The sequence below is a fragment of the Fundulus heteroclitus genome, chromosome 13 (genome assembly GCF_011125445.2).
Source record: "Fundulus heteroclitus isolate FHET01 chromosome 13, MU-UCD_Fhet_4.1, whole genome shotgun sequence".
In the NCBI taxonomy this organism is placed as follows: Eukaryota; Metazoa; Chordata; class Actinopteri; order Cyprinodontiformes; family Fundulidae; genus Fundulus; species Fundulus heteroclitus.
Genome location: NC_046373.1, coordinates 25544411 through 25558063, shown reverse-complemented (window position 1 = coordinate 25558063; position 13653 = coordinate 25544411). Strand labels below are relative to the sequence as shown.

General features: G+C 34.6%; 2 protein-coding genes and 1 long non-coding RNA gene across 7 annotated transcripts in view; 1 reads left to right on the top strand and 2 right to left on the bottom strand.

Annotated features, from left to right (window-relative positions):
- LOC105921420 (collagen alpha-1(XIV) chain-like) overlaps nucleotides 1-13653 on the top strand; it is a 443569-nt gene that overhangs the window by 409048 nt on the left and 20868 nt on the right. The gene's annotated exons all lie outside the window — the stretch shown is intronic.
- LOC118565280 lies at nucleotides 4597-6972 on the bottom strand. The gene is made up of 3 exons (XR_004932300.1): nucleotides 6922-6972; nucleotides 5659-5721; nucleotides 4597-4865 (listed from the first exon to the last, which is right to left on the bottom strand). It is a non-coding gene; the product is annotated as an uncharacterized LOC118565280 (long non-coding RNA).
- LOC118565277 (C-type lectin domain family 2 member D-like) lies at nucleotides 8124-12661 on the bottom strand. 2 transcript variants are annotated; one of them, XM_036145492.1, is made up of 6 exons: nucleotides 12111-12661; nucleotides 11561-11680; nucleotides 11388-11459; nucleotides 11160-11287; nucleotides 9179-9294; nucleotides 8124-8365 (listed from the first exon to the last, which is right to left on the bottom strand). In XM_036145492.1, exons 1-6 carry the CDS (start codon nucleotides 12220-12222, stop codon nucleotides 8218-8220), a joined length of 696 nt encoding a protein of 231 aa, XP_036001385.1. In that variant the 5' UTR covers nucleotides 12223-12661; the 3' UTR covers nucleotides 8124-8217. The 2 variants fall into 2 exon arrangements, with proteins under 2 accessions (XP_036001385.1, XP_036001384.1); XM_036145491.1 differs by lacking the exon at nucleotides 12111-12661 and having other exon boundaries at nucleotides 11561-12077.

The following is a 13653-nucleotide window of genomic DNA, read 5'->3' as shown; positions in this document are numbered from 1 at the left end:
GGAGGATTCATAGTGAACTAATTGTTGAGCCCCACCCTTATTTTGGTTGACTAATAGGCTTCTGGGTGTCCGTCATTGCTCGTTCTGTTCACTTGTGACTGATGAAGACAGAGATGCCGCAAAAATGTTAGTCTTCATGAAGCTTTTAAAAATGATTAGAAACTGATCAGCGAGCTCCAGGTTTCTCTGTAGCTGTAAGTTTTATGTCAGCTGCAAAGCTGAGGCACAACAGGACGTGTTACAGCAGATGGTATAGACACAAACTCTTCTCTTTGAGGCACATGTTTCTAAAATCACATTTTGCTACAGATACATTTTTTATCACATGTTAAACAAGATGTTTAATTTATAATTCTACAAAAATAGTGACACATTAAAAGTTAATACTGATACATAACCTGAGATGGATTTACAACCAAATCTTATACACACATTCATAACTGAAATGAACAAAAAAGATAAATCAGAGAGCTCCCCACATCTTGATATACACCATGACCCCATCAAGGGATACCCAGGAGAGGTGTGTATTTTTAAGCACATTTCTTGATATCATTACATTAATGGTTGTCAATACAGCACAAGCATCCTGTCTCACAGCAGAGTGAATAATTTTATAATCCAACAACAACCAATGCTTCACAGGAGATAAAGCTGCTTAATGATCAATATTGAAGTTATTGGATAAAATGGAAAAAAAAATCTAAACACATACAATTTCAATTCAACTCAATTTTATTTATATAGTGCCATTACATGAAACTTGTCATCCCAAGGCAAATTCCAAAGTCAAATTCAATCAGATTATATAGATTGGGTCAGATTATACAGATTGGTCAAAACAAATTCCTATCTAGGGGAACCCAGTTGATTGCATCAAGTCTCTCCAAGCAGCATTCACTTCTCCTGAAGGAGCGTAGAGCCACATTGACAGTCGTCTGCATTGTCCATGGCTTTGCAGCCATGGACAATGGCCTCATACTGAGCATGCATGAAGCGACAGTGGAGAGGAAAACTCCCCTTTAACGGGAAGGGAAGGAAAAACCTCCAGCAGAACCGGCCTCAGTATGAATGGTCATCTGCCTCGCCCGACTGGGGGGTTAGAAAAGACATAACAAGAGAGACAAAAATGCACAGAAGCACACATTGATCCAAGTAAATTCAATTAAAGCCTATAGCTTGGAAGTTATATAATCAGTGAAAGAAGGTCTGTGTCACTATGATCACTGCTGTCATGTTTCTTCCATTTTAAGCACAGAAAAAAAAAATTTCACATGAATATACTGTATAATGCGAACATACAGATGATTTGAGCAGCTTGTCTTTGCAGCTGCACGTCAGCAGCAGAGATAAAACACTGAAAACGTAGAATTTTACTTTGTTTTGCTGTGTTGGAGTTTGATGACGTTAATTATCAGCATCAAACTGAAAGCTAAATATTTAAACCTTAATTATCTGAACATCAGCTTTAAAAATAGTTGTAATTTTGGATTTTTGTATTTGTAAAACAAATTAGAAGAAAAAAGAAAAGCCATTACAAAGTTTCTTTGTTGTTATTGCATAAGGTGATTTAATAAATGTTAAAAAAAAGAAAATGTGTTTTATGCATTACAGAAAATATTTTTCAAGCTAACAACCTTTGTGAAAATGTTTTCACCTCCTACATAATTTTAGAAAACATTTAGTAAATAATAATATTATTGAGAACATATAAATTAAGATTTATTTCAGAATTTGCTTAATTTAATTAGGTATTTTTCCTCTGAGATGTTAATATATTTCACTGTGGGTTTACTCCATTTATTAGCTTTTATTCTAAAAGTAACTTGACTTTTTGTTTGCAATAAAGCAAACAATTTGAAGGAATCAATACTTAAAATACCAGTTATTTCACTGAAACAGAAATCTGCTTGGGAATCGTTTCCTTATCTTTTAGTTTCATGTGGTAATAGTTTTTATGATGCATGTTTTACTGTAAAATATGTCTTCAACCATCTATAGTTGTCCGATCAACAGAGCTCTCTTTGCTCTTATTGCTATTTTGTTCCTTTGTATTTTAATTAGAATACATTTAAAAAATGAGTGTTGAGGTGATAGATTATGTTTTATATTATGTAGTCCGGCTCATAATCCCAGCTAATAAGAATATATAAAGCATTCTCCTGCTCCGTGTTGCAAATCTACATTATCTACATTACTTACCTCCTTCTTCTGACTGAAAACCATCCATCCCATCATTTATGTAGTTGTAGATATAAACCTTCTTCTTCTCCCACACTGCTGTGTCTTCTTCGTTTGTAATGCTTTAGATTCATTACTTTTACCATTTACTTGTGACTCTGATGAAGACATAGATGACATCAGATGGCATTTTAGTCTTCAAGCATTTTGATGTGCATCAATTCTAGCAACAGGAAGTGATACAGCAGTTTCTAAAAACAGATGAAATTATTTGTCACATTTGCAAGATGTTTGGTTTATAATGCTGCAAAAAAATTGATGTATTAAATAAATAAAAAAAGCGGCCAGACATCTGCGCATACACCATCAAGGGATAGATAGCCAGGAGAGGTACGTATGTATATTTTCTAAGCACACAGTTTGTTGTCTTTACAGTAATAGCAGTGAATACAGCTGGAGGCAGTGGGCATCCTGCTTCACAGCAGAATGGAGCATTTTACAATCCAACTACAAAAAAATGCCTCACTAGAAATTAAGCTGCTTAATAACCAATACTGAAATTGTTGGATAAAGTGGAAAAAGGCCATCTAAACACAAGTAAATTCAGTGAAACCCTGTAACTCTGAAGTTATCTAATCCAGTGAAAGAAGGTATGCATCACTCCTATGAAGTTTTCATTATTTTGAGCACAGAGAAAATAGTTTACACATAATAATTTTCTGTAAACATGAAGATTTTTTGGGCAGCTTGCATTTGCAGCTGCATCTCAGCAGCAGTGATGAAACAGTGATGAAACACGCTAAACTAAAGTAAACTAAAATATAGAAGTTTTTTTGTTTCACTGTGTGGGACTTTGATGAATTTGTTAATTATCAGCAACAAACTGAAAACTAAATAGTGAAATCTTCATTATCTGAGCATCAGCTTTGAAAGGAAATGCTGTCAACTGAAATTTACGTATTTAGACTTAGACATAGACTTTCTTTATTATCATTTTGTATGCACAGAGTGCATACAGAACGAAATTTCGTTTTCATACAGCTCAGAAAAATTGCCGTAGCTCTACAGGATACGTTGCTGTGAAACAAGCAACATATCCATTTCTGAAACAAATTAAAAGGAAAAAAAGCTTTTTATATTTTTCAAGGGTCCATCTTAACCCTTTTAATAATGTTGCTTTAACCTAACTCCAGGTTATGCCTTTAGGCAACTATAGAAATTTGTTTGCACGGATAGCAATCGCAGAGTAGAGAGAACCAGGTTTGCAAGGCTTTGCTGATGGTTTGAGTGGATTCTGAGATTTAAAGTTCAATTTCTGTCTGCTCCCAGTGGAAATTTCTGTCCTGCGTACCACTAGATTGGTTATTATACATCAATAACATGAACTTATCAGCAACTACAATTAGCAACAGGTGTGGCTGCAGGCCTTTCTTGACAGAAAGTTGAAGTTTGTGCTTCTTTATTTAAACCAGTCAAATATGAATATCTTTTTAGGGTAGGCTGGTGTCAGTGACAGCATCATGGCTTACATTAGTTTGGACAGTCCATATGTGATAAACAGGAAATGAGGTCTAACTAATGTCATGTTTTGCTGTCTGATTAACATAAAGTAATTGGTGTCCTTATCAAGTTGAAACTATTTTTGACTAAGTTGTTATCTCTGATAGAGTTAGGGTGCTGTGTTCCAAGCGTATTTTTAAAGCTGTATAGACAACTACACGAAAGCAATTCTTGCTTTATCAAAATTTTATTTGGTTTATAACAAGAACCACTTTTCTGGAGAGAACTGTTGTAAAAATTCAACATTGCAGTTGAAGATCACACGTTGCCAAGTAAGGCCCATAGGATGCTGAAATTTTTTCTTCTCACAGATCCAGTGTTTTAATCCACTTGTGTTGTGATGAGGCGGCCTCTAGTTCTTCCTGTCTCATTCACTAAGGCCCGCCTCACGCAGTTCGTAGATTTGGCAGCAAAGGAAGAAAACAATTATCAGAGACAAAAAACTCGGACATACATATATTTATTACAATTGGAATTCCAAGGGGAGACACACACAACTTTATCCTAAAATCCCATTTTAGTAAAGCACGGAGTCCACCCTCCTGTGGCGGCTGCAAGCGGTGTCTGCCTGAACCACCCAGGGGCGCATCTTTTCATAGTCAGCCCCTGAGTGAGTGACTGGGGGGGGGGGGCACGTACACACTCATTTTCTATCTGTGCTTGTGTTCTCATAAACAAAACAGATCCACATCCAGTGTTAACCAAGGAGTTATCTTTTAATTGATTGACCAAGTGATTCTAGGATTCTGCCAAGAAAAACATTAAGAACAATAAAAAATCTTTTACCATAAAACCTTCTTGATGGGTACCCCCGCCCCCCCCCCCCCTCCCCCAAAAAAAAAACATCCTGTGACTCCTACTTTGCCTAGTATTCCACAAGATGGTTGGATGAATTTATAGCTTTGAGTGTACTTGCAGACCCCCACCCTATGTAGACTCCAGGCCACAAAGTTTACAATAGTAATTAGAACTTAGGTAACTCTTACTACTTTAAGAAAAATACATGATTAACACAAAAACTGATTTATATATTTCCATAACAGTTGTGCATCCACAATCCTTCTTGATCATTGCATACTTTGGACTCAGCCTCTAGTTTAGTTTTTACTCCTTCTTTCCAGGACCTGTAACGAGTCAACGTATCCTTACCAGTCAGAGCCAGAAATCATCAGAATGTGCGTGAAATATTTTTTTTATACACATTTACAAACTGAAGAAATTTCTAGGATGTTCAAAGTTTCCGTTGAGCAGCTGAGCTTAGGAAAGTTTCAAATATCTGTAACAGTAATGACTTTTGTTCCTTTAAATAACAGGGATAACTTTACATTAAAGGTGCATTACCACGTTGTTTGAGTTATTTTATTTATACGTCAGTAGCTCATTCTGGTTGCATACAAAGTTTTTATGAAAGATTATCATGTCCTGCTGCCATATTAGCTGTATTTGAGATGGATTTGTTAGTAAATAAAGCCTTTCGTGTTTATTTCCAATTTTAACGGAAAAGATTAGGTAGCGGCTAATGGCTATTAGCATATCCCAGTGAAAAAATTAAGAACTGTACAAGATCCAATGGGGGAAAAAAGCACAAAAAAATACAATTGACGTGAGTAAATGTTCTGATATGAGGCTGTTAAAGTTTTTGTAGACGGGTGTATTTAATTAATAACGGTTGATCTTTGATCACGCCAAGCTGTAGCTTTACTGCGAGGCATTGCAGAGGGTCAGGCTTGTTCCGGCTTTATTTATAAGTGATTTATTAATTAAGTTTGCAGTTTCTCCTTTAAATGGATGCATAGTAAAATTGGGATAGACAAAACTCCTGCCATTCTGCAGGAAGTAACTTATTGCCAAAATGCTTCAGACCATTTATTAATGAAACTCTGGAAATATTTAAAAGGAATAAGGGCTTTTTCTCACCTGCTTTTACCTTTGCGGGATCCTTAAAGCACATTTGATTTGGTTTCTCAATACCCAAAAGACCTAAGAAAACCGTTAAAGAAATGGAAGAAGAAATAAGTGATTAAAATAAAAATTTCCTTACATGCCATGGTAATTAAAAACATAATAATAATAAATGATGATAATATAAATAAATAAATTAAATAAGATAAAAAGGCAGCTTTCTAACAGGTTTTGAGTCAAACACTGATATCCACTATCAGCAAGAAGCTCAGGAGACCAAATATCATTATCATAGTGCTGTAGGTTTCTTTTGGACAGCTGAGGGAGGCTTTTTAGTCTTTGCTCCTTAAAATGGCAAAATAGACAGTTTTTTTTAATTACTTGACATTAAGATTTAGAATTTTATTAAGGTAAAATGTGTCCTTGGTAAGCATTCCCATTACAGTTTCTAGATCTGTTTGTTAGCTTCATGTTTATTATTTATAAAAACTAATGGCTGTATTAGGTGAGAAAAGAATATATCCAATTTGTAGGCTAAAATCATACGTTCATTAAAAAAAGTTAAACACTTGCACAAACATTGACTGTTGTATCAACAAACTCTTTTATCCTTTAAAGCGCTGTGCTGATGATCGCTGATTCACATTAAAAAAGGCAGGGAAAACAAAAAAACTGACTTTTGAGGCGTACTAAGATTTATTTTTGGTCCAATAAGCTAAAGACTGTGTGGTCAGATGAGAAAAGAGAAATTAATTAAGCTTATAAATTGAAAATGAGCTACGATAAGCAAAGCTATTAAATAATCTGAAGTATTTAGTGACCACCGATAAGTATTAGAAATATATAGATTGATAAATAGCATTTATGAAGTTAAGTCAAAACAGAATTAACTGTACTTGTAATCATATTATTTTAATTTCAGTATATTTAGCATCTGGCATGACTGTCAGTTTTGTGGGAAATGACTAAAGTAGAAACCACCATTAACAAAAAATCTTCTAATCTGCTCAACAGCTATAAATAATTTAGTAGGAAAAATAAAGACCTTCCTTAGTATATTGCATCTGTTTTTCTTGTGAGCATTTGCTTTTTCCCTTGTTAAGTTTTATCCTTTAAAAAAGAGAAAATTGGAATTTTAGTAACAAATTTGTAACTAAAAACACACTTCGTTATTGTAGCAAAGATCAACTTACTTTATTTTTGAGATTTTGGTCTTAGTTGTTTTGTACTTATGTTCATTCTGCAGTGAAAGAGCAACATTAAGATGTGCAAAGGTACCTGTAGTCTGAGCATGTTCCCTCTATTGTATCTCGCGGCTGTTGTAAAGTCGAAGTTCTCTGGCATGTTGAAAGATTTCTTAGGAAGAAAACAACTGGAAGCAGCATTTGTTTTTTGATACAGAAGGCAACAAGTTACCACAGTTTGTTTTTGCACCAATCATGTTTCAACAGGAAGTGCACAGGATGTTGTGGCAGGAAACCATCACTCAAGTTTCATCTTTGGACAGAAAAAGCACTAAACACATTTTGAAATACTTATTTTTTGTCTCACTCTGCTCTTGTTTGTACTGATGACAGCCATAAAAAACATACATTTTTAAATTTTGCCATAAATGTTATTACATCAAGTTTTCAGTAAACTAGCACTAATTTTCAGACCTATATCTTTTGGTCATTTATAAATCAAATAGAGGTAATTTTTTTTGGTCAGGAGTTTCTAATCATTTTCAGATCATTTATTACCCAAAGTCCGGTACTACAAGTTTGATTTAGAGCAACATTTTAAAGTAATGTGAAATTCACAAATTCATCAGAAGATGGCTAAAAGAAGTTGAAAAACATCCATGTGTATCAGTAAATTTAGGTTTGCCTCATCTGATCAATCAATTATGTTGCATCCAGTACAGAAGCAGCACTTCAAACCAAGAACTTCATCTTCACTGCAGAACTGTTGTTAACTTAGTTTTCCCACAACTTGATATAAAAACGGTTTGCTTGGTACAGGAGGAGATTAAAAATTTAGATCTCTGTGAGAGCTGCAGGACTGAAAAAATGGGATTGGTCCTATTAATTTCATTTGAACTAATTTTCTTAGGGGAAAAATGATGTGGGTGTTGTTATTTGGGTGTATATGACTTTGCTAAAATTAGTTATTTTCTGCAGGACCAACAAGCAGAAGAAACTGCCCTAGTCAGGCTAATCCTAATTTCAGACTGAAAAATTACTCCATCACCTCCTTTGTTATCTTGTCCTGATTATTAATTATTTAGAATCTTCATTTTAACATTTATTTGTACACGGTACCACATTCTGTATCATTTTCAAGTATTCCTTACTTTAATGCAACTTTCTTTGGTACTTTACATCCTTATAAATCTCTTTAAAAGCACCTTATGTGTAAATGAAGTGATACAAATAAAGCTTGTATTGTGGTTAAAAAGTAATGTTAAACCTTTTACATAATGAAAAGACTTTTCTTTGTTGTATATGTTTGGCTTTATTTGGTAGATATAAAACACATTGGCTTCTGCAGACAGAAATTTCTTGGACAGTCAAATCTGTTACGTCGCACAGTTTACATGTTATCATGCAAGGTTCCCAACTTTCTCCTCTCACAGATCCAGTGTTTTAATCCAGTGTTGTTGTGCATCCACGATCCCCGCTGATTGATGTATGCTTTGGACTCAGCCTCTGGCAGGCTCATTACTCCTTGTTCCCACAAGCTGTAAAGAATCAACACATCCCAGTCAGAGCCAGAAATCATCATAAAGTGCTTGGAAGATTTTTTTATACACATTTAGACACTGAAGGAATTTAGGATGCTTATAATTTCTGTTGTGCGGTTGGGTTTTAAGCAAGTGTCCATCTGTAGCAGAAATGTCTTTTGTTCTTTTAAATCAATTGATAATGTTTTTACTAAAGCTCATTCCAGGTCAAGCCGGAAGTGATTATGTAAAACTGCTCCAGAAAAATTATAAATTTTTAGGCTCATAGTCGGGCTAAACTGCTGTACAGAATGCATTTAAAAATACCAAAATTAATAATTAATAATTTATAAAGCACCTTAAATTACCAAACAAGATTAATGTCCTGTACATTGTACATGAAAAATATGTACAGATGGCAGTACACAGAGATTTAAAAACTTAGGAGTCATCTTTATATTCTTAAAGGTTTTAACACACTATTGTAGCATTCTACTGATCAACCTTTAATAAGTCAAAAGAAATTGAAAAGAACAATTTAAAACTTTATGTTATAAATGATTGATGTTCTAATGAGTTTTCCGCCAACCGCAAGTTTGGTGTGATCTTATAACCTTCAGATAAACGTGACTTTTTATTTATCACATCTTAAAGTTAGCCTCTGTTCTAACTTTAAGATGTGTTGGCAACACGATTGTTGGATCTGCTACAGATGGAATGAAGACGTCTGATGTTTCTTGTAGCTTGACATGGTTGCTCTTATTTTCTGTTGCTGCTCTCATCAGTTGACTGTAACATTGGTACAAAAGTGAAATAATCTAAACTGCTCACGTATATTTTAGTTCTGATCCATCTACCCACTGCCACTTCATTTTCCAGTCTGGGCCTTCCCTTGTCTGAAGACCGATCCAGGAATCTCCATGTATCTTCATGATTTTGACAAACTCCTATAGAATTTTAAAAAGCAGAAAATGACTTTTGACAATGTACACTTTTATTTTGTAAGACAGAAAATTTTACCAAACATTTTTCCTTATTGTGATGATTTTTTTGACATTTATTTTATCTGATGCCAAGTTACAACAAAACAATATTTCAGACAAAGTGAAGCAGCGCACTGTAAAAAATTAACAAAGACAAGAGTCAGTTACTCACAAATGAATTACTTGATTCCCACACCACTGCTGCCACCATGAAACTACCCTTTTATTATTAATGTAACGGCAGTCTCGATGTTTTATTTTTATAAAAGTATAAAATAAACAAAATTATAGATCAAAGCAAATTTATCCAAAATAATGGTGGTATTAATATAAGGTCTAAGCAATGGTGACCAATAAAATCATTGATTTGATAAGTGTGTTGATACACATACACTGCAAAAAGCGGAACTAAAAGTATATAAACTTTTCTTTAAATTAATATATTTTTCCTTGAGTAAATAAGACTATTTGTCAATGGAATAAGATTTTTGCACTTAAATTAGGAACAGTTCATATCCATCATCTTATTTCAAGAGCAGAATATGTAATTGTCTTATTTTAGAGGTAAAAATACTCATTCCAATAGCAAATAGTCCTATTTTCCTGCTCAAATCAAGGAAAAATATACAAATTTCTAGAAAATTTCACTTTTAATTCCCTTTTAGCAGTGAAGATACCATAGACTGGCCCCACTTAATTCTTTAGATTACATTTAATTATCTTTTTTTTTTCTCCCATGATATAAATACACTTTCTAAATTTGCCTGAGTAAAAATGAAACACTGCAATGTATTTGTTATAATTTAACAATCTTTAAGCATCAAAGGTAGAGTTAGTGCAAATTAGTCTTTTTATAAATTGGTGAGACTGAGACCTGCAGAAAGAATTGAGCCTTTACAAACTAAATCTCCATCTTATGAAATCTAATGATTTATAAGATAATTGAAATAATGTTTATGAACAAAATTATTGTTACTTCTATATTCCATACAAAGAAATACTTCTAATGAGAGAGTGATCCATAAGCCAGTGATTGATGCAATATAATACTCATCATCAATCATAATTGTTTACTTTTTTTCTCACAATCACAATAAAATTATTCTAATTTTAATACTAATTTTAAGACTTTGGTACACATGTTTAACAGGGGTACCAACAATTGTGGAACATGCTGTAAATTTAGGTCTATTTTGTTACTTGCAACAATTCTTTAAACTTACAAATATAATGTTTTATCCTGTTTAAACTACACGGTGCCAACAAGGTTTGTGAAGTCCAATTCTGAGGGTTATTTACTTAAAATGAAAATAATTCAAAGTACCACTGTCTCTCTCAGTTAACTAGACCACAATTGATGCAGGATAAAAAAAACCAAAATGAATAAAAAAAACCTGAACAGTTTATACCGACGACAAAATAAAAAATAACAAATTGACATTCATTATTTATTTAACATTATCATTTTTGACCACTAGGTGGCAGACCAGACCTACAAGCCACTGGATGTCACCTTTACCAGCAAATATTGCATTTATTTGGCGTGGAGAGCTTAAGATTGTATATTGTTCTTATTATGTTTCAATGTCTCTTAAAGTAAAACAAATAAACGTGTTCCTGTAATTATTATTATCAGAAAAAGGGTGAATGGTTGCAACTGATTATCCGTCTGATTGGATGCAGCAGCCTGTGATATTGCCTTTACTGTGGCAGTTCGGTAACAAATGTGCATATTATTACAGTAATTGTTCTGACAATGTGAGCAGTCTTCAACAACCACCATCTCTTCTTATTTGTTAGTTAGCACAGAATAATCTTAACAGTCACACCTGTTTGTCTTTGCTGTTTATTACCACCAGATCTCCTCCTTTGCTCTGACAGTCTTTCCTGCTCTCTGTCCAGTTTTTCTTCTCGGCAGACGCGTAGTAAAAATGTGACACACGAAACTCCTGCCATTCTTTTAGAAAAAATGACTTATTGTTAATTTTGTTACTGAGAAACATTGAATACCACATGAAAATGTAAGCATCACTACAGGAAAAAAAAAGCAAACGTACCTATGTTGCTCTGGTTCTGCCTTTGTTGACATGGCCAACAGGGTTGTTCTGCATTCAAATTAACCGATAGATCTACATAAAACCCCAAGTGAAATACAATAGGCATGAATGCTGAAATGCATGTTTCAAAGCAGGAATATTTGTGACTGAATAATATCCAAAGTTTTACTCACATAATACGAGCAGCACACTAATCCCCACCAACAACAGGAGGCAAAGCAGACCCAGAGTTAGTGTGCCAGCCTTGTACGAGTTTCTTTGAACAGTTGCTCGACGCTTTTGAGTCGGAGCTTCTACAAGAACAACGTTTAACTTTATCTTTATAAGTGAAATCGGATATATATAACAATCAGAATTACAAACTACTAACTTCATACAGCTAAAAAATGTTCCCTTAGAGTGAAAGGGAACCTTATGGCTGTTAAATACCTGCTGTATTGTAAGGAATGAAACCCAGCCCAAACAGGCCTTCATGCAGGACAAAACCAGTCTTGTGTAATTTAAAAAGCAAAAGAAATGATAAAGTGCTCAGGGAAAAACTATAATGGTTGGCATTGACACAAGCTGCTTGAAAACATCTGCCACCGTGTTTGCTTTTTGCTTTGTCAAGTTGTATCCTTTAAATGACGAAAAAATGTCATTTAAGTAGCAAATTTGTAACTAAAAACACATTTTTTTATTGCTACATGTTTTACGTTATGGTCTTAGTGGTTTTATACTCACCTTCATTCTGCAGTGAAAGAGCATCATTAAGATGTCTAAAGGTAACTGTAGTCTGATCGCACTCACATATGTTGTATCGTATGGTTGTTGTAAAGTCCAAGTTCTCTGGCATGTTGAAAGATTTCTATGGAAGAAAACAACTGGAAGCAGCATTAAGCTTTTGATGCAGAATGTAAGAAGTCCTTACAGTTTGTGTTTGCACCAATCATGTTTCAACAGGAAGTGAACAGGACGTTGCAGCAGGAAATCATGAACATATCACTCATGTTTCATCTTTTCACAGAAAAAGCACTAAACACATTTTGTAATAGTGTTTTTTTTTATCTCCCTGCTGTTAGTTGTGCTGATAAAAGCCTTCATCACAAAAACTTTTTTTTAAATGTTGCAATAAATTTTAATACATCAAGTTTTCACTAACCTATATTTTTTGGTCAATGTTAAATTAAATAAAGATAATTGTTTTCGGTGAGGAACTTCTAATCATTTTCTCGATCAGTCGGCATTTATTTTTTGCCCAAAGTCTGGTACACAAGTTTGATTTAGAGCCACATTTTAAAGTAATGCAAAATTCACTAATCCATCAGAAGATGGCTAAAAGAAGTTGAAAAACATCCATGTGTATCAGCAAATTTACGTTTTCCTTATCGCAGAAGCAGCTCTTCAAACCAAGAACTTCATCTTTACTGCACAAATGAGGCGTTTGTGTTTCTCTGTTCTTACTGGTCTTGTTAACTTAGTTTTGCCACAACTTGATATAGAAACTGTTTACTTGGTACAAAACACTAAAACGATGTAGGTCATGAAACATGCCTAGAAATGCAAACGTCAAACTAAGAGCAACATTGGACAAAAGGAAAAAAAATCGTTGCATAAGTTAAGGACATTTAAACACCAGGACAATATTTTGGCATGCTTAAATTTTAGGGCTTCATTATCTGTTAGCCAAAGCTTCAGCATTACAACCTCTAAAGGCTGGAAATATTTCACTTTATGTGCAATAACTCCATATATTATGAGTCTCAATTTTGGAGGGACAAAAATTATTGAACTTTTTCACTATATTCTCATCTTTTGCGATTTGCCTGTGCACTTTATGTTTAGTTGCCCTTCAGATGAGGCGGCTGGTTCAGCAGGCAGACTTTAACATTAGAAGAAGCTTGTGTGTACAGAATGCCCATCCATTCTTTGTCTTCTGCTTATCCGAGATTGGGTAGTGGGGCAACAGACTCAGGAGAAAAACTTCCCTTTCTCCAGTAACACCCTCCAGTTCATTCTGAGGTATCCAGAGGCATTCTTAGGCCAGACAGTCTTTATAGTCCCTGCAGAGAGTTCTGGGTCTTCCCTGGGGTCTCCTCTCAGTGCGACGTGCCTTAAAAGCCTCAAAAGAGAGGCACCCATGGGGCTTCCTGGTCAGATGTTCAAGCTATATTAGCTGACTCCTTTTGATGCAGAGAAGCAGCGGCTCTACTTTGAGCTCCCCCCAGAAAACAGAGCTCCTCACCCCTCCTCTATAGGGCTGAGCCCAGCCACCCTCCTAAGGATG

Bases quoted from the DNA above. Each gene is read 5' to 3' on its own strand.
- LOC118565277 (XM_036145491.1), bottom strand. From the start codon at position 11,861: ATGAAGGCCTGTTTGGGCTGGGTTTCATTCCTTACAATACAGCAGGTA. The intron at 9,295-11,159 runs GTGTGACTGTTA...AAAATTCTATAG, and splicing joins TAAACAGCAAAGACAAACAG to GAGTTTGTCAAAATCATGAA. The intron at 8,366-9,178 runs GTGAGCAGTTTA...GATTCTTTACAG, and splicing joins GGATCAGAACTAAAATATAC to CTTGTGGGAACAAGGAGTAA.